Here is a 21312-nt window from a genome sequence, read left to right as displayed (position 1 = left end):
GGTAATGATATTTAAATTCAAAACACCCAGACCTGTTTTCTCATTCGGTTAACGATGATAAAATGTGATCGAAACCTAGTCCGAATTTCAGGGTATATGACCGTGTCGAGATGTGGAATGCCTCTTCAACAATCACAACAATCCAAATACTCATATTTCATGACATTTTATTTTCCGCAAGAAACCACAGACAAAAGTAATTTCACCAACTAGGATGTCTTGATGCGCGCGGACCTTTATGCACATGTGCCCAATTGCACAGACCAAGTGCCAGTGGGACAATCAAAACTTGACAGACTACCCTGGTTGCAGATCACAGCCTTGGTTTCATCCTCGAGGTCGGGGAACATAAATACGGCAGTCGGAGGACACGGGTACGAACATTCTGAAAACACAAATAGGCACTACGGCTCATATGCTGTATATTAGTCTCTTGGATTATTTGTTAACGTTTACTCAGTCTGTAAGGGTCTGTAGTCGAAATAAAAAGAAAATAATAAAATTAAAATCAAAATTAAAGGTATTGATCTGAGGATACAGCTTTGATACCCTATACATTTCCTCTTTTTGTCATTGATTTCGTGAAGATCATGTCAACACATTGAAGGCAGTTTTGCTTCATACATCATAGAACTTCATACTACCCATGCCAACAGGCATTGAGTTAATTCTACTGAGTACTGCTTCCAACGACTATACATGATATCTATTACTTACAAATTTCCATAAATGTCTTTTTTTCAGGGGTTCAGTTTAGTTGTTGTCATACTTTCCAAGAATATAGTTTTTATTACAGACATATTCTCTATATGAACACATCAACGTATTGACATATGCAAACACTGAAAAGCTAAGAGATCCGATACTTAATAATGACAAAATGATTGATCAGCTAGGAAATGAATCATTTGAAGTTTTACAATGCCGTGACGAGTATAAAACTGGCATGTCCATGTGGGTCTTGTTGGTTTGTTTGCTCTTAAACGCCGCACCGAGTCGAGACCAGACAATCCAGTGATTGACTTCATGAGAATTGATCTACACAATTGGGATACGAGTACATGTATCAACCCAGTCACCAAGCCTGACCACCCGATTCTATTAGTTGCCTCTTACGACAAGCATGGGTTGCTGAAGACCAATTCTAACCCGGATCTTTGCGGTTCGTTTTGTTGAAGTGAATCATCCTTAAGTATATGTTGGAACCCTTTGTGTTATTTAGGAGATAAACCTACTGTGTTTTGAAATTTGATGTAGTCCCGTCCAAATTATAATATTTAGGTATCTACTCTACTGTGGGAATACATCAAATTTAAAAACACAGTAGGTTTATCTCCATTCTGCCATGACGGCAACAATGCATTGAAAACGGTGCTATCTTGCAATGCGTAACAACACAGCTACACAAGTCCGCAATCTTAAAATATTCTGAAAAGTGATCACAGTTAGTTATATATGTAATACTTATTTTTAAAGTTCAAGACTAAAAACACTATAGTCGTGAGTAGTTCAAAATAAGTGTTAAAAACACATAGTTTTTCAAAAGAAGTTGACAAATAACACTCCAAACTTAGTCCAAAGACAGATGTTTTAAATTCTTCCAACCTGTTGTACACTGTTTGGACTGACTGTCAATTCTTGGAAATTTGCGAGAGAGGTCATTTCTTGGAAATTGAACATGCCATCATTTCTGATTTTGGGGTGACAGTTTGTAGAAAAGGATTTTAAATGCTAAACGAATATATTTCTACAACAAACTTTTTGAGTTAACATTCTATTATATATTTAACACGTGTCAGTGTTATTTGTTAGTTAGCAATTACCCCCAGTAAACAATAATAACATCAACATAAATGTTTCACCACCCCAAACTTGGATATGGCAGAACTTGACCTACACCACGGTTACTCACACATCTCAGCTGTCAATGGCTGACAATCTTGTGTTTACATTCTCCGTTGCTAGTTAAATGAAGAAAGATGAAAGCCTGGATCTATGATGTGGTTCAACATTAACCTGTAGATTTACTGGGAAGGATCGAGCCTGCTGGGACAATATGATTACCAATGGAACTGAGTATGACTGAACAGCCACTTATTAGCCTGCAGACGAGCCGGACATTTTGACACGAGGTAGGGCCGATCTCAGTATCTGCATGGTGTGACCTGTCAATTTCAAGATTTCAAGCCAGAGTGAATGAGACATTCGTGGCCCAGAAATTGTGGATCTTGTATGATTTTCTTAATTGTGCTTGTTCTAAAATGAATTTCATCAAGTTTGACTTCAATTTATGTCAGGACATTGTTTTCGTGGTTTTTCGAATCGACAAGTGTATTTCTGAGTTGTGGACTTTCAAATCCTTTTCTGCCAAATCCTTACGATGGTGGTTGATGGAGATGGCAACGAATATCGATCACAAAAAGGTTTGTAAACAACATGATGTCATGAATAAAGTTTTTTTAAACAATTTTTATAATGTTATTATATAATGTTGTTTCAATGAGGAAATAGTTTAAATTGTTCCGATTCTGGTCACCATAGAACATTTCCCAAATAGTTTCATAAACATGTCATCTATATGCAAAATATATGCCTTTGCTAAATCTTTTAATGTCATCATTGAAGCAGTCAGGCTTGCGGCCTGGAACGCCCAAAACATCCAATATCAAACAACCATATTTCCTCTATTTGACGCCATGCCGTCTATAAATTTCGCGAGAGCCCTTGACTCCGCGTGTATTAGAGACCTGGCTGGTATTAGAGAGCCAGCGTGTATTAGAGGAATTATAGATATGTTTTACAGTTCATATGGGAGGTGATCGATCGGCTGCCATTTTCTATGTATTGATATGTAGGCTATCTATGTATTCATACGCACGTTTTTTGTGAAAAGGATTGAAATATTTGAAAGGGGTTTCCGTAGCAAAAAGGAAACCCATTTTTAACCAATCAGAATCAAGCATTCATCAATGTCATGGTAGAATTCTATTTTTTCCGTCATTTGGTCGTCATAAACAATTCATTAATATGATATTATTTAAAACGACCACATCATACCTTTTACAATATACAACATTTTAATGTTTCTGCATTTTTCATTAATGTCAGCACGTTTTGAGACCAGTGGAAAGTTCGTGAATGTTATTTTATGCCAGTCAGTGTTCTATGCAAGCAATATTGCAAATACCTGTTATTACGTGTCTTGACCAGACAAATCAGTGCCTTGTAGCATGGGCAACGATTTTGTTAGGGTACAATGGCATACATTGTAATCACACAGTGTTTTGTTTGGCTACAAAGGAGTTCTAAGGTGGCCTTGTCTAATCTTACATCCCCCTAGAACCAGTGGAAAGGTATTTACAAGACGACCCTAGCTTATGAAACTACTATTAAACCTAGGACAGATAGCAACGCAGCAAGAGACGAGTGCGTTGAAATGTAGGGACTTTGTGAGGTGAAATAGGGTTTAACGTCACGTCCAAGAATATTGCGCTTATATAGCGACGTGCATGCACGTGCGTGTGTGGCTGCTTGTACTAGTCCAGATTGATGCCGATTTATAGTGCTAGCTCACTGAGATACCATGCCGCAGTTTAACATGAATACCCACTCCAAGCGGACCATTCCTTGTTTTACCCTCTTAATGCTGAGCGCCAGACAGGGTAACAACAAATACCATCTTTTAACGTCTTTTGGTATGACGCGAACCCCCGACCTTCCGTTCTCCGGGCGGACGCTCTACCACTAGACCACGGAGGCGGTCTGACAAACCTAGAAACATAATCGGGGTGAAGCGGGATTCGAACCAACAATCATAGGTTTCTGGCAAGCCCTATGATTTATATTTACTAAATGAAGACAGAAAAGCATTTTCTGGCATTTCCGGCAGCCCAGGAAAGAAACCCGACCTTCCACTCTCCGAGCAGATGTTGTATCCGTTAGACTACCGAGTTCACATTCGGAGGAATGCTTTTTTTTTATCTTCCATTTTATTAGTTTTTTGGTTTTTTTATAGTCGACGGATCACTAAATCAATTTGAATAAACTGATAGCCTGAAAGAATCAAAAGTAGTTCAAAACATCATCCTGTCGCAACTAAAAAGTATATATGAACAGCACCTAGATATTGTTCCCACATCAGACTGGGGCTTGTAAAGCTATATTTAGCAGTGTCGTTATACTTCCATATTGTGGGGCGGTCGGGTAGCCTAGTGGTTTAAGCGTTCACTCATCACGCCGAAGACCCGGGTTCGATTCCTGACATGGGTACAATGTCTGAAGCCCATTTCTTGTGCCCCCCTCCGTGATATTGCTGGAATATTGCTAAAAGCGGCGTAAAACCATATTCACTCACTCTTCCATATATTACTGACTGTGGTTGTGACCATATATCTTGCAGATGCTAATTTGTGCTCACAAACCTCTGTGGCATATATGACCTTTACCCCCAAATAGTAATTTATAGAAACTTACGTGGAGGAATTTCGCAGGTTTCTCCACCGTATCCGGCAGGGCACTGGCAGCTGAAGCTGCCGCCAAAGTTGCTACAGACGCCGTTGTTCAAACATGGGTTTGAATCACAAGGCAGATCGGTGGTGGTTGCTGAAAATGCAGATACGCGAACAATGATAAGGGGGTAGGAGTAGAATGCAGATTTGGGAACAACCTCTTCTTGATGGTACATACCTTTTTTTCATAAGAACCGGTCAACATATATTTGATAAAACACTACGTTTCAAAGCATCAGACAATTTCGAGATTGTCTGTACTTTTGCCATACGCAGTCTTTTGTGGCAGAAGAATTGCTGGCTGCGGTGTTAGGTGACATACATTCTATAAGACACTACCTTTGAAAACAAGCGGAGAGTGATAATGTCACGATTGAGGGCCGGCATGTATGGCAGGAGAATTGCTGAGTGTGGCCTTAGGCATCAAACACAGTTTAACACTTGAATCTCCGGGGTAGAAAACGTCTTCAGCAACTCATGCTTGCCGTAAGAGGCGACAACGCTTGTCGAAAGTGGCGACTTACGGGATCGGGTGGTCAAGCTCGCTGGCTTGGTTGATGCATGTCATCGTATTCCAGTTGCGAGGATGGATGGCCATGATATCAATCACTGGATTGTCTGTTTTAGACTCGAGTATTTACAGACTGCCGTCATATAGCTGGAATATTAGTGAGTATTGCAAAGAAAACACAAAGACAATGTACTGCACCCGTTGGGCAGTCGACGCTGTCGGAGCAGTCTTTGATGTCGTCGCTGAACCTGTAGCCAGCCGGGCATTTGTACTGGACCCATTCTTGCTGGACGCATCGGTAGAATTCATCGCATTCAAGGCTGTTGCCAGAGAGACGAGTGTCGTTCGTGCAGGAAGAGGGTTTACCTGTTGATGATGTTGGAAGAGTGAAAGAGTCAGCTGACAACCATATCCTAGTCAGCTTTAACAATGAACTGTGTCCGCTAAAAGAACGCGGCGTTTAGAATCAAACGTCATTGGACGGCCAATTGACCCAAGCCTATATAACTTGAACTGTATCGTTCTGACACTCAGGTACTTAGGTACTACCAGTACTATGCAGTCGAACCTCGTTATCTCGAATGTTTCCTTATCTCTAACCAATTCTCCGGTCCCGACCACTTCACTATATAAATACATAATTTTTATGCATTTGCCCGCTTACTCCGAATTCGAGATAAAAATACATAGAGGTTATCACGCGAGGGTGTTTGGGGATGGTAAATATCCTGCATTAGGAATAAACATTGTATTTAGGGAACCTTGGCGAATAAAGTATTCAAAGCCACAAGAGGCTATACATTGACGCCAACTGTACCTTTGTTTCTGAGCACCAGGATTACGACATGTATTCTTATATGCGCATTTGGAAAGTAATGTAGTAATATAATGGTGAAATGTTCCGTGTACGAGTTCCGAAATTCCTTTTCTGAATTTAGCCGAATATGAAACAAGAGATCACGGCGAACACCTACCGCATTGAACGTTGTATACGAAGTCGCATGACCCCGTCGCGTCGTTGAAGGATGGAGTCACTGGGGGGCAGGTAAACTCCACCAACAAATTGTTGACGCAGCCATAGAATTTGCTGCAGTCGTTGGGGTTGGCCTGGTAGGGGTCGGAGGTGCTGCAGGCTCCTGGAACGGAGAGCGAGTGTGATGGATTTGTCGTGGCCTTTCAGTTCTATTAGAATGTCTTAGAATGTCGGGGAATATTTTTTAGGTCTTAACAATTGGCTGAATCCATCAGCAGGTATATCTGTTGCTGAAAGACCCTGCTCATAATCGGAGTTAATCAGGGCTTAAAACTACTGATCGGATCCTGGCACGGCTATGGGACGTAACTCTACATAGCGACCTTTAAACTTTTGGACCAACCGCGCCTTCCTAAACGAAGGCTATTTTCATTAGTTTGATGCTTGCAAATGAATCTCTGATTTGACGTAAAACTGAACTAAACTTACTTTTTAAAAAAACACATTCGACTTTCCATTTTTATGATGATGATTACCGAAAACTAGCCTTCATTTATCTATACATCTCAAATTTACACAATGAACCTAATTTTACATACTATTGAAGCTGTGGACATATTTTCTCCATAACCATCTCTAGGTATGTATATGCTTCAATAATAATTGTATACATAGCACTTTGTTGATGTTTGCACATGTCATAACAATGTAAACTTCATATACTATACCTCCTGGTTCGTCGGCTGGAGTATAAGAAAAATTAAAAACATTAATATGAATTCATTAATATCAAAATGGGAAATATGAGCATGCACTATTGTATTGTCCATACATGGTATTATACATGCATATAAACTTCCAGGAAAAAGAAAGTATACACTTGAAAATTAAAGTTGACCCAAAAATCACAAATATTATCAAAACGTTAATAGGCTGAAAACAATCGCTGAGATACCTCAAACCTAAGGTCCAAAACACAACTGTGACAACCGCGTCTGAACTGCGTCTGAACAGTGCACACTGGAGATCGTTGAGTGACTCCCCGTCGTCCTCCATGCAGGTATCTGTAATAACGCCGTCAAGCAAACCAAGAAGCTGTCATCAAGCAACAACAAGCTACCAACAAGCTGATAAGCTGGCAAAAACTTGCTACAATACTTCAACAAGCTGTTTCCAAGCTACCAACAAGCTGATAAGCTGGCAAAAACTTGCTACCATACTTCAACAAGCTGTTTTCAAGCCACCAACAAGCTGATAAGCTGGAAAAAACTTGCATTCATACTTCAACAAGCTGTTTCTAAGCTACCAACAAGCTGATAAGCTGGCAAAAACTTGCTACCATACTTCAACAAGCTGTTTCCAAGCTACCAACAAGCTGATAAGCTGGCAAAAACTTGCTACCATACTTCAACAAGCTGTTTCCAAGCTACCAACAAGCTGATAAGCTGGCAAAAACTTCCTCTCATATTTCAACAAGCTGTTTCCAAGCCACCAACAAGCTGATAAGCTGGCAAAAACTTGCTACCATACTTCAACAAGCTGTTTCCAAGCTACCAACAAGCTGATAAGCTGGCAAAAACTTCCTCTCATACTTCAACAAGCTGTTTCCAAGCCACCAACAAGCTGAATAGCTGGCAAAAACTTGCATTCATACTTCAACAAGCTGCTTCCAAGCTACCAACAAGCTGATAAGCTGGCAAAAACTTGCTACCATACTTCAACAAGCTGTTTCCAAGCTACCAACAAGCTGATAAGCTGGCAAAAACTTGCTACCATACTTCAACAAGCTGTTTCCAAGCCACCAACAAGCTGATAAGCTGGCAAAAACTTGCTACCATACTTCAACAAGCTGTTTCCAAGCTACCAACAAGCTGATAAGCTGGCAAAAACTTGCTACCATACTTCAACAAGCTGTTTCCAAGCTTCCAACAAGCTGATAAGCTGGCAAAAACTTGCTACCATACTTCAACAAGCTGTTTCCAAGCTACCAACAAGCTGATAAGCTGGCAAAAACTTGCTACCATACTTCAACAAGCTGTTTCCAAGCTACCAACAAGCTGATAAGCTGGCAAAAACTTCCTCTCATATTTCAACAAGCTGTTTCCAAGCCACCAACAAGCTGATAAGCTGGCAAAAACTTGCTACCATACTTCAACAAGCTGTTTCCAAGCTACCAACAAGCTGATAAGCTGGCAAAAACTTCCTCTCATACTTCAACAAGCTGTTTCCAAGCCACCAACAAGCTGAATAGCTGGCAAAAACTTGCATTCATACTTCAACAAGCTGCTTCCAAGCTACCAACAAGCTGATAAGCTGGCAAAAACTTGCTACCATACTTCAACAAGCTGTTTCCAAGCTACCAACAAGCTGATAAGCTGGCAAAAACTTGCTACCATACTTCAACAAGCTGTTTCCAAGCCACCAACAAGCTGATAAGCTGGCAAAAACTTGCTACCATACTTCAACAAGCTGTTTCCAAGCTACCAACAAGCTGATAAGCTGGCAAAAACTTGCTACCATACTTCAACAAGCTGTTTCCAAGCTACCAACAAGCTGATAAGCTGGCAAAAAACTTGCTACCATACTTCAACAAGCTGTTTCCAAGCTACCAACAAGCTGATAAGCTGGCAAAAACTTGCTACCATACTTCAACAAGCTGTTTCCAAGCCACCAACAAGCTGATAAGCTGGCAAAAACTTGCTCTCATACTTCAACAAGCTGTTTCCAAGCCACCAACAAGCTGATAAGCTGGCAAAAACTTGCTACCATACTTCAACAAGCTGTTTCCAAGCTACCAACAAGCTGATAAGCTGGCAAAAACTTGCATTCATACTTCAACAAGCTGTTTCCAAGCTACGAACAAGCTGATAAGCTGGCAAAAACTTGCATTGTTTTAAACATATTTTATTGACATATATGGTCAACGGGATTGGGCAAAAGTTATCCAACTTAGGTGGCCCTTTCCCTAATGTGCATACATGAACCGCGATAATCTGGACACCGTCACATGGAACACCTCAAAAGTCCCCCCACACGAAGCAATGTTAGCTCATCTCTCAGTGAACGTTATCAATTTTTTTCATATATGGTTTGGATAAACCACACAATGAAACTGTTCATCCGGCAGCCCCCATTCCGGGTGGCTATTATTAAGAACGTCCACAGTTAAGTACAGGAATATTTCAACGTACATGTGATTCATTCATCTGAAAATCTGCTTATCAGGACATTTTAATGAGAAGGGTAACGGCCAAATTAACGAGGTTTCAATGTATATTCCTATACGTACTTACAAACCATCCGCGTCTCCTCAGAACCAAGGCTATTTCTTTTGTCTTGAGGCTGGCAAGCAAGTGAACCCCCACCCCTATCATTCAAAGGGCGACCAACGAAAAACACTTTCTCCCATGTAACTTAAAACTCAAGGACGTTTAACCACACAGTGTTACGTGACCAATCAGATTACCAACGTCCATCTGTGCACTCGGGGTAGAAATCGTGACATTTTATTAATACTTATGAATAATAGGTCAATGGTTTCGTGTTGTAGCTGAGAACGAAAAAGCTGATTTGTTTTGGGAACAAAGCATAGCCAAAAGAAACAAAACACAGAAATTAAAACAAATTAATTTCATAAGCTGCTGATTGCGCATAGAAAATCGGCACATAATGTAGCTTAGTGGAATCTATGGGAGTAATGTACCGGCCGTTGTAGGAGTCTCGCAGTTGTTGCCCATGTAGTTTGGCAGACAGGTGCAGACGTAGGTGTCGCCGGACGTCGCGCACGACCCTCCATTCTCACACGGAGCCGTACTGCAAGCTGAAATATCGATCACTTGTGTTCAATATCGATCAATCTATAATCTTTCCCTCCTTCATTCCTACAAAAATTGTAGTACATCTCATAAAAGGGTTCTGTTTGGGTTTTTTCACACTGATGTAATCCTGCTACCAAACAGATTTTATCACGCTATTGGTGAGGTATAAAAAACAAGAATCCATAAATTAAAATTTAGTATATCTTTCAAAACGTCTAAATGATTTCAAGAGATGTTCAGTTTGGAAGTGAATACTTTACCGTCTGTCGCGTCGGATGGGGCTGAAACGACACAAATGTAAGAGAAAATATATGTATTAATAATACCCGGTGATGCACTGACGTGTTGTAAAACAGACAAGATTTTCAGAACCACATAACTTACACTTGGTTTGGCTTGTCAACCTAGAGTATCAAAACCTTGGGTGATTTTAACCTGTCTACGCTCCGGTACTGTTCTCGTTTGTTTTTTGTTTGTTTGTTTGTTGTTTAACGCCGCACTCAAATTTATGACTGCGGTCTGTATATGATGGAGTCAATAATCCAGTGATTGACATCATGAGCATGAATCTTCGCCATTTGGGTACGATGACATGCATCAACCAAGTCAGAGAGCCTGACCACCCGATCCCGTTAGTCGCCTCTTACGACAAGCACAGTCGCCTCTTACAATAAGCATAGTCGCCTCTTACGACAAACATAGTCACCTCTACGCCATTGGGACACGATGACATGCATCAACCAAGTCAGCGAGTCTGACCATCCGATCCCGTTAGTTGCCTCTTACGACAAACATAGTCGCCTCTTGTGACAAACATAGTCGCCTCTTACGACAAACATAGTCGCCTCTTATGACAAACATAGTCGCCTCTTACGACAAGCATGGGCTGCTCAAGACCAATTCCAACCTGGATCTCCACTGGTTCATGTGTGTCTGTGTTTGTCTACGGTTCGGCTCTGCCTAAACTCGGTTTGTCTACATATCGGGCCGACAACGCGACGTTGGCGCTACGGTTACCATAAATCTGCTTGCGATAGCCGTAGCACTAGGAATGCAATGTGGACAATCTACCAGGACTTTCAGTGCACCCAATTTCAAACCGATACACAACAACTGCCAATCACTCTTCCCGCTGTCTATAATATTTTATTATTACCCATCATGTACTGCCCAGGTCCGCCTCTTGGATAGTTCCAATACACTGCCGACATCCACCAAATACCCTATAGCCACCTCTTCCCACCCGCACCCGCAACCCGAACCCCAACCCCCAAAGAGCAACACTCACATTGGCACTCCACGTTGTGTGGCCAATCACAGACCTGGGATGTGGGGTTGTAAACCGTTCCCTGCCCGCAGGTCATCTCCACCCATACATTTGCATTGCACTGGTAGAACTTGGCACAGTCGGTTTCATGTGGCCGGAAGCTGATAACTCCGGGTGAGCAGTCCTCGGCTGGTGGAACTGCTGCACACACGGCTATCACTGTGAACCAACACAAAAAGCAACAGTCTCAATGATTCGTGAGTTCGTGAGTGAGTAGGGTTTAACGCCTCTTTACACAGTAGAAAAAGTAGAGTAGTTTGTACAATTCCAACTACATTATCAACAATATACAAGCCCATGCTCAAGCAAGTTGACGAAAGATTTATGTCAGATCGTGGACCTCAATCAGAGCCTGCCGATTAAGGTGTTGGATCCGGGCTCTATCACAGAATGGGCATAATTCGAAGGCCTTTTGTGTTTTCGACTAGCTAAAATATTTGTTCAAAGAGGTATAAAGCCAATCTTCAAACAAAATGTATGAACAAACCTCATACGCTATCATACATATATTTGTCATCCGGCACAAAATCTTCCAACGAATTCAGTAATTAATAGAATGAAACACCATTACCAAAGCCGATTATACCCTGACTGTGTTTGAGAAGAGTCCTCGTTAATGGTAACTGTCACATTTTACTTTGTCACTTGATGAAAACCATTAAACTTTGAACTCATACCCTAACATTACACTATGTATCCATCAATTCAAGGACATATTATACAAAACAGGCAAATAGATCTCCTTAATATAATATGTTTGTCTTTTACAAACATTATAAGGTAATAATGTTATTAAGAATCCACCTACCGGACAGAAAAAGCAATATTTTCCTCATATCCAGCATCTTGGTAACACACGACTTAGATTGAATTCTTACTCTCTGAAAATGTCAATCTACCCGTGTATTCTATTATACCATGGCGACAGTGTCAATCAAGGAGGAAGACATCACAACGAACCCTCCCTGACACGACAACAGCTCATTGGCTCATCGTTTTCACTGACGATAATTTGATTGGATATAGCTCTACAAGACGCCCGGCGATTGGCTGACTAGAGAGAGCGGTGATGATCAATAATATCCCTCCTGTGATTACTTTCCAGTTTGATGAATATCATGACAAAGTGTTCACCAAATAAGATCGTGTATTTCTCACAAGGGCATGTGTGCACCGGCAAGAGCATATCTGATTTCAACAATAGAACTAATGTTTTCATAGGATTAGCGCAGTGTCCCGCTGAGTGTATCTACTCTGGTACATATTTCCAGGACGTGGCTGTGATCATGCGTTTTACTTTTGTGGCCTGTAAACGTTACACCATGTGAATGTTATGATTATGATTATCATTATAATGCGTTCAGAACTATCCACATACGGGAAATAGCATTCAATATTCTAAGGAGCTGGGCTGGGAGTTGTTGAAGACAGCATATTTGTCAATCACTCATTTAGAACATTTTCTTCTTCTTTTTATAAGGACATCAAACAAGTCAAGAGAACACTGTTTAAATTGGTCTGAGCCTAAAGCAGTTCTATTCTTCCCGCTCTGTTACATACTTCGAAGCAGTGGAACAGTGAAACTAAGACATTGTTCCAACATAATCAGTCCAACTGTTTAACTGAAATATAATTACAATAGAACCAAACTGGCTACACCTGTCACCTAGTCGGAGTGGCCCCTGAAGATCCGGGGTAGAATAGGTCTTCAGCAACTCACGCTTGCCAGGATCAGAATCAGTTTTTTTCTCAAAAAACACAAAAGGTGGTACAAGAGCATATTACAATAAATAATTATGTATATGTACAAATAGCAGACAAGATGGCAGTTAATAACAGCATGTGATTACCTAGCATTTTTAATACTAATGGACATTTTTACAATAAATCTCGATAAATTCTTTAGATCCTATGTGTTTGTTGTTGATAAGAGTTTTGCAAAATTTATAATATTTGGCCTTCCAGTATAATATGATGATAGAAATATTTGCCTCTCTCTTAATATAAAATACTTTACATCTGAATTAGTAGTGAAATTCATCAGCAATAGATGGAGAATTACATAATTTACAGGTTCTATTTTCCTTTAGGGTATTTTTCCATCGGCCAGCTGCAGTCTCATTAGGTAAATTATTATTAGAGGTTCGAAATCGTAGTATTGGAATTGATATTCGTTTCGGCAATAGAAGATATTTATCGGGAACCGGAGTGTCCCTTAAATGTTTATAATATAATTCTTTAGAACTAGTATTAACGTCACTTCTCCATTTCTGAAAAAAATTATCTTTAAGTATTTGCTCTACTTCTGACACGAGCCACGTTGTTGTGCAAATTAAATAATTTACAAGATAATCCAATACTGTCTAATATATCCATAACACATCTAACCCAGGGATTTGTTGATGCAATAGCTTTGTTCTTATTAATTGACAAACATTGATATAACAGCTGTGAAAGTTTATACACACCAGTTTGATATGTTAATTTGTGCCAGAAATATATCATTCGTTTACAAATTATTATTCTTAATGGCAGCCTACCTAATTCGCAATATATCATATAAAGAGGAGTTGAATTTCTTAATCCTGTGATAAGTCTGAGGAATTTGAGGTGTATTCTTTCTATAATTTCTAAATTTTCAAAGCCCCAGATTTCTGAACCATAAGTTAATATTGGTAATACGATCGTATCAAAAGCTGATAATACACAATTAATATCACGATTATCAGACAAAACATAGCTTTCGATGCACTGTCACTTAGGGACTTAAGACTAGTTTTCTATACCTGTGAAGTAAATTCCAAAATACGTATAAGTGTCGACAATATCTAGCGTTTTATCAGAATAGTGAAATTTAAGTTTCGAATTTTTCGATGGGCCAACACCGATTATCACATTTTTTGTTTTATTTATATTTACATGTAATTTCCACTCTCAACAATATTCATTAAAATAGTCTAAAGCTTTCTGTAACTCTTCTGGGGATTCATCAAATAAAACAGCATTATCTGCACACAATAACATTATGAATTGGATCCATACAATCAAGTCTTTATCTTCATTGTAGTTGAGATTAACTCCTCCACACCAGAGATGAAAGCAAAAAGGTTTCCAAGTCATTTATGAAAATTGAGAATAATAAAGGGGATAGGTATTCTCCCTGTCTGACACCTATATTACAAGGAAAGTAACCAGACATTTTATCATCACATATTTTGAACTAACGTAAGAAATCTACCTTTGATGTCAATAGTCTGCATTTCCTCAATAATCCCACCCGCCAAACAGTGTCAAAAGCTTTAGTAAAGTCTATGAAAGCACAGTATAATTTTTGTATATTATTTCTTAATATTTGCATAAGCATATAAATTACAAATATATCGTCAGCAGTTGAGAAATATTTCCTGAATCCTGCTTGAGCAGGTGTTAGAATATTATTTTTATCTAAGAATTTAGTCAAACGGTTGTTTAAAATTCTGGTGAATAGTTTTCCAAAACTAACGTAACGGGCGACTATGCTTGCCGTAAGAGGCGACTAACGGAATCACGTGGTCACTTGGTTGATGCTCATTATGTCAGTCACTGGATTGTCAAACTCGATTATTTACAGACCGCCGTCATATAGCTGGAATATTGCTGAGTGCGGCGATAAACAACAAGCAAACAAACAAACAAAGCTGGTCAGAGTCCAGACCGCTTTGGGGAAGGATTGTGTTCCAAGCAGGTGTTCAGTTCCTCTGCAGACCCTAGTGGTACCATGTTAGGAACCAAGGCCCTCTGTCTGTGTGTCTGTCTGTCTGTCTGTCTGACACACATGATACACTTTGAGAATGGAGACAATCATTCATTTAAGATGGCTTGAAATAAACACCCCATGACCACCATTTAACCTGAGACAAGACCCAGTGTATTTGTCAAAGTGCAAATTGTTTTATATTAGATCGTATTAGAAAAATCATTTCAAACATATATTAAGAAATGGATACAATTTTCAACGGCTTAGCATTCCGACTTGTAAAATCAGAGAAGCATCTCATGTTGAATAATGCTATCTTTATATTTCCAAATTCGTTTGAAGTTCAAGATAACGGTGTTAACCAGGATGTTGTCATGGGTCGTATGCACAAACTGAAAAAGAGGAAAAAGAATTGACCCATTCTGTTCCAGCCAACTGTCATCGACAATTTGGTTGCCCCACATGACCAGCTTGTACTGATATAATATGTAAGCATCAATATATAAATTGTTTGATCAAAGAGCTTGGTACTGATAACACATCAAATAATGCCAGTATGTTAACAAAGGAAGAAATCTGTCAAAACCACGCTTCAGTAAATCAGTTTTGGCTTTACCCTAAAAGCTGAAGATATTTCCATACTCTTTTGTACTGGATTCCAAAACTCCATAAAATCCGTACAAAGGGTACATTTTTCTTGGTCTATCAAATGTACCACCAAATCCCTGTCTCAAAGATGAATCATAATCCTTAAGACAATCAAGGATGCGCTTTCTTTTCATTCACAGAAAGCATTTGAGACAAGTGGAGTTAATACCATGTGGCTTGAATTTTGCAATTCAGAAAAGAACACGGTACAATTCTTTCAAAACATAAAATTTTCCGACTTTGTACACAACTACCCCATACGATTACCTTAAGGAAAACTTCATTCCTTGACCCTTGGGTCGTTTGCTACTAACCATGGTGACATTGATATAGTAGTCCTGCTCCATGACCGTGGAATATATTTATTTTATGAAAAAATAATAATCTAGAAATGCATACAAAAGCAAGTCTAGCCAGCTCAAGCTAGCTCTATTCTGAAATCAGGATAGGGAATTTTTATTATATTTTTAGAAGCAAGAAGGATATTGTGTACTATAAGATTTCAGAGACTAAACATGTATACAGATATATGAAATTATTAATGTGTATATACGTCTTGGGATGACTTCAACTTTCCAATAGTCAACTTTCTGTTTATGCGGAGCAATGATCCCACAGTTCCCGCCTTTTGGTGTCTGCATTTCAACAACTTTTGAGATTAAATCGAAAATGATCTTTCTGTAAAGATTTCAAAGAGCGCCATACAATTCTTGATCAAAAGCTGTTCGTAAAGTTTTCGAAAGTTGTATAGACATAAGGAGGACATTTCCAAATTTGACCCATCAGTGATAGAAATCATGTATCATGCCATTCACTATCCCCGTGTGTTTTTCCAGGTGAATAATTGACTTGCATGTGTTTGTGACCGGTGCCACCGGTGGGGCAGGATACGCTCACTTTTCGCAAACACCTGGTGTCATCGCTGTTTGTTAGCAATTGTTATTATTAGTAACACCTGCTCATAATATAGTCGGAATCGCACAATCGGCTGTGACGACAACGACATCATTGATGGCACAGTAAACTACAGTTATAACGAACTCAAAAGGACCACCAATTAGTCAGTTATAACCGTGTTCGTTATAAGCATATATGCAGCATATATACAGCAGATGGCCCGTACAAAAAAATGTTCGTTATATCCGTCAGCTCGTTATAAGCATTTTCGTTATAAACTTACTTTACTGTATTTTTATGCAGGCGTGACACAGGCATGTGTTTGATGAAGGTGCGTGTGCGAAATACCTCTATATCCTGACGGATCGTTGTTCACAGTACCAATCACTGGATTGTTCTGGTTCAGAATCGATTATGTACAAGGAATGTACAACTGGAATATTGCTGTGCGGCGTAAAACAACGGCCACAAACATCTTGCCTGATATGATTCTTGATTTGCTGAAGATTTCGTTCTGTGTTATTAAGGTAGTTATTAAGGTAAAAAGGTAATAAGGAGTGAGTGAGTGAGTTCACGCCGGTTTGAGTATTTCAGTTGCACGACGTTGTGTCAGCTTTATGTAGGGAAAGCCCGAAGCGGTATAGACATACGCATGAGTGAGTGAGTGCCTGTGTGCGGGAGGGAGAGGGGAGGGAGGGGGGGGGGGGGGGTGCAAGGGGAGACAGGGTGAATTACTATATGAGGACGGAGTGAGGTTTAACCACATATTTATCAGTCTTACATCAATGTGGTTAAATAAAATATTGAAGGATTTCACAATTCGTAACGAAGGGCAGATGCAACAAAACCTGTTCGGTAGTCCGAAATACGAGCTGTGAAATAAGCTGGTTTGTTATCTTTAAGGTGATTGCTGAAAGAATTTGTAATAATCACTGCACAAAGTAACCAGGTGTAGTTAAATTGATCTCAACGTAACACGGAATACTATTGTATACTATGTACAAAACTATATGTATGTAATAAACATCGCTTCAATATATTTTTAGTGTGTGGAGGAGATGAATAATTTTGGGAAAAAAAGTTATTACGATAATGCGTTAGACTGTTGTAAAATGTTAACTGTCATTAATTGTATATTTAATTGGAACTGAAACACTCCCATTGGCTGTCAGTATAGGTAATAAACTTAAACATACTGTATTGTTCAAATTCAGTCAAAGCCTCCACGTTGCATAAACGATCAACAGGATGCAGTACACTACTGTACTTATCATAACGTTATCTTTACACAATAGTGTTGTCTTTGTAAACCTGTTCAACAAACAGTTTGAAAGGTGTGTTAAAGATTGTTAAACTTCCCACAGCGATCGACGCTATGGCGGCGTGATGCGGCTGCTGAAGTTCAGCTTGAAGGTGATGTGTTTAGACAAAGTATTATTGTTCGATAATTTGATACATCCGTGAGTGTCACAATGTCCCGGATCGAAGCTCCAGTCTCGGCATCAAGTCGTGACAACACACGGCAGGTTGGAACTATTTTGTCACCGAGTTATGACAATCGAACGCTACAGGTGGGCTCAGCTAAGTAAACAGGGCGTGAGACGGGGAATGTCAGCATGACTCAAGTCTGAGACGGATCTTGATGACACAGTTTGAAACGGGCGTGGAACTGTTATTGTTGGCTATATAGATTAAGTTACATTGGACCTGCATCTGTACATATAACCTATGTTAATGGGCGAGTTTCGACACTAGATAGCACAATGTGCCCGCGGTTCGCTCTGAACAGTTGCATGTATGAGGATACGATAACCCTGTGTTCGAATTCCATTTTCGCCCTGCCTGTTGGTTTGTCAGAACCATGTCTGTTATTGTGACCTTCATCAAGGCGGTAAACGTTAACGATCTTCATCTTAGCATTATCAAAACTGCAAACGTGAAAAATATTTTTCACACAGAAATAACATTTAATAATTAGTTGTTCATGGGCACATTTTGTGATATACTTTAGTTTTTATAGGTAGTTCTAGAACATTGGAACTGCACAACCTCATAACCTACAAGATCTTAACACTAAACCCTATTTCGAGATATCAGTATAATCTATATTAGGATATTATTGTTTGGTAAACATCACGATTAGAAGTTTCGAAATATCGAGCAAGGCAGGAGTACTGCTGTGCGGTGTTTGGGAAAAAACATACTTTTTTATACAAATTGTGTGGGTGGCGGGCGCTCTTTGTAGGGTAAGACATGTTTACCCTTTTCGCGAAAGTTGGTGTCATCGTTGAATTTCACTGATCCATTCATATACTTTTCACAGCTATTTTGCTTTCACGCCCAATGGAATCTGTTTCGTTGGAATTGTCATAGTGTGTCATGACAGATTAAAGATAGTAATATGAAAACATCGGGTGTTCTTTAACTCATCTTGAGTTGTCTATATCCCGAGTGAAACTTTAAAGGCGCAACTAAGTAAGAAATAATTAATTTATTATTGACCTCAAATCAATAACAAGCCACGTCAAATCAATACGAAAATAGATTCAATTTACACGTTGACATGAACAACGATGTATTTGCCAGTTAAACCCAATTCTGTTTTGCAACAGATCCATCGACAGCGACGCTTGCGTTGGTGCCATACCTTACAGCCTTGGAATATGAGAAAATGGAGACGAGTGTGGTTTAGCGATGAATCACGATTTCTTCTTTACCGACGAGATGGAGAAAGACAACGTGTTTATCGTCGTCCAAATGAGCCTTTTGCCCCACATTGTGTACGTAAATTCGACAATTTCGGTGGCGGTAGTGTCATAGTGATAGCCATATCCTACACCACGAGATCTGTCTTGGTTTTGGTTCAGGGAAATTTGACAGCAACATGAATCAAATTCTTCAACATCACCTTCTTCCAACCATTGACCGCCAGAGGGAGCTCTTTCAACAGGACAACGCTCCACCGTACACAGCTCGTGTCACTGTAAACGACCTTCATAATTCCGCATCAACGACTTGCCCTGGCCGTCGAAATCTCCTGATCTCAACCCAATCTTACACCTCTGTGATGAACTCGATCGACGTGTACGTCAACGTCAGAACTCGCGGCAGACACTCCCACAACTGGCCAACGTGTTACAAGCAGAATGGCGCATTATTCCACAGGACAGAATTCGTACACCTATCAAGTCAGTGCCGAGGAGATGCAGAGCCGTGATTGCTGCCCGGGGCAGTCACACGAGATACTGAGTTCAGCGCCACCTTGTGTCTTTATGTGACATGACAATGAACTGTTTTGAATGCGACAACATGTGACTATCGAGCTCCAAATTTTCATATTTGTATCTACGATATTAAATTAAATATATCGACTTTCTTAGATACAATAAATTTACTAAAAATCTACCTGTGCGTTTCTTTTATGAGAGAGTTTAGGTAGGACAGAATGTTTTGAGTCTATGAAATGTTGAACGAAGCACTCTTAAATAGAGATTATAATGCGAGTATGTGTGTCATACTTATTTTATGAATCGAGTGTTTTATGAATATTCGCCTGCGACTCAGTGCTTCATTGTGTAAACAAAGCATGTCAACAGGGTTGTAGATATAGACCTGGGATGATGGAATTGGTCAATTGTTCATTGTTATGTTGTTGTTGTTTCTTGTTTAACGCCGCCCTCAGCAATACTGTTCATCGATCCCACTGCATTGCTTGATAAACGCTAATGACATTTTTAGAAACGTGTGATTTAAAGATGAATTCCACAGAGAAACCTTTAGAACTCAAACCCCATTATAATTAGTTTGATACAAAGAAAACCCCGTTAAACCGAACTCGATAACTTGACACATAGAAACCTCGTTAAACCGAACTCCGTTACCTTTATACAGGACAACTTAACTCAAGCTCAATTCTCTTGATTCCTCTGATTTCATGTCTAACAGCTGTAATTGTATTTGCCTTTATGGATAAAACCATAGTGACAATACACAGTGACTTGATGATGGAAAACATTAACTACATAATCACGGATGCATGTTCATAACATGAAAAGCTTCAACAACATAATCACTGATGCACGTTCATGACATGAAAAGCTTCAATTACCTAATCACTGAAGCACGTTCATGACATGAAAAGCTTTAACAACATAATCACTGAAGCGCGTTCATGGCATGAAAAGCTTTAATTACATAATCACGGAAGCACGTTCATGACATGGAAAGCTTTAATTACATAATCACTGAAGCGCGTTCATGGCATGAAAAGCTTTAATTACATAATAACGGAAGCACGTTCATGACATGGAAAGCTTTAACTAAATAATCAGGGGTGCAGTGTTATGACATGAAAAGCTTTGACTAAATAAATTAGGATGCACGTTCGTGTTTCCGTCATGTTCATATTCAAGTTATTTAAACCTGTCTGTTCTATACACACACCGAAGGCAAGGCCCCTCTACAATGGAGGATGTTATGATTTTCCGTTAAACATTTTAATTATGTAATATCTGATCAGTTTGGTGTGATAACACGCTCGGGAAATACAAATATTCTAACACTCGATTAATAAAATCTGTATGACACACATGCTCGCATTATAATGTCTTTTTACGAGTGCTTCGTTCAACATTTCATTGACACAAAACCTCTTGTCCTACCTATTTCGAAATGGTCAAGCTGAGATCAACAGTTTCTTGTTGCGGAACGTATGGAAACATCTTCAACATTCGAAAATGATCAGAGCAATAGCTAGGACGCAGATGGAAAACGGTATGGATCAAAAGTTATGTTATTGCTAACAGGCTAAATTCATTTCACGTGGTTTGTAAATGTAGCCATTTTGTAAAAGATAAAAGACTGTGTTAACTTCAATTATTTTCAATGTATACAT

General features: G+C 39.4%; 1 protein-coding gene across 1 annotated transcript; it reads right to left on the bottom strand.

Annotated features, from left to right (window-relative positions):
- Positions 1–150: 150 nt before the first annotated feature.
- Positions 151–12036, bottom strand: LOC139455304 (delta-like protein 1). Its single transcript, XM_071236855.1, has 9 exons — positions 11946–12036; positions 11099–11296; positions 10071–10091; positions 9696–9812; positions 6721–6735; positions 5994–6155; positions 5218–5385; positions 4474–4602; positions 151–385 (listed from the first exon to the last, which is right to left on the bottom strand). The coding sequence occupies exons 1-9, from the start codon at positions 11980–11982 to the stop codon at positions 237–239; spliced, it is 996 nt and encodes a 331-aa protein (XP_071092956.1). The 5' UTR covers positions 11983–12036; the 3' UTR covers positions 151–236.
- Between the last annotated feature and the right edge of the window lie 9276 nt (positions 12037–21312).

This window comes from Haliotis cracherodii, unplaced genomic scaffold (genome assembly GCF_022045235.1).
Source record: "Haliotis cracherodii isolate W230 unplaced genomic scaffold, xgHalCrac1.p SCAF_11, whole genome shotgun sequence".
In the NCBI taxonomy this organism is placed as follows: Eukaryota; Metazoa; Mollusca; class Gastropoda; order Lepetellida; family Haliotidae; genus Haliotis; species Haliotis cracherodii.
Note: the sequence above shows the minus strand (reverse complement) of the source record. Positions and strands in the feature narration are given on the sequence as shown.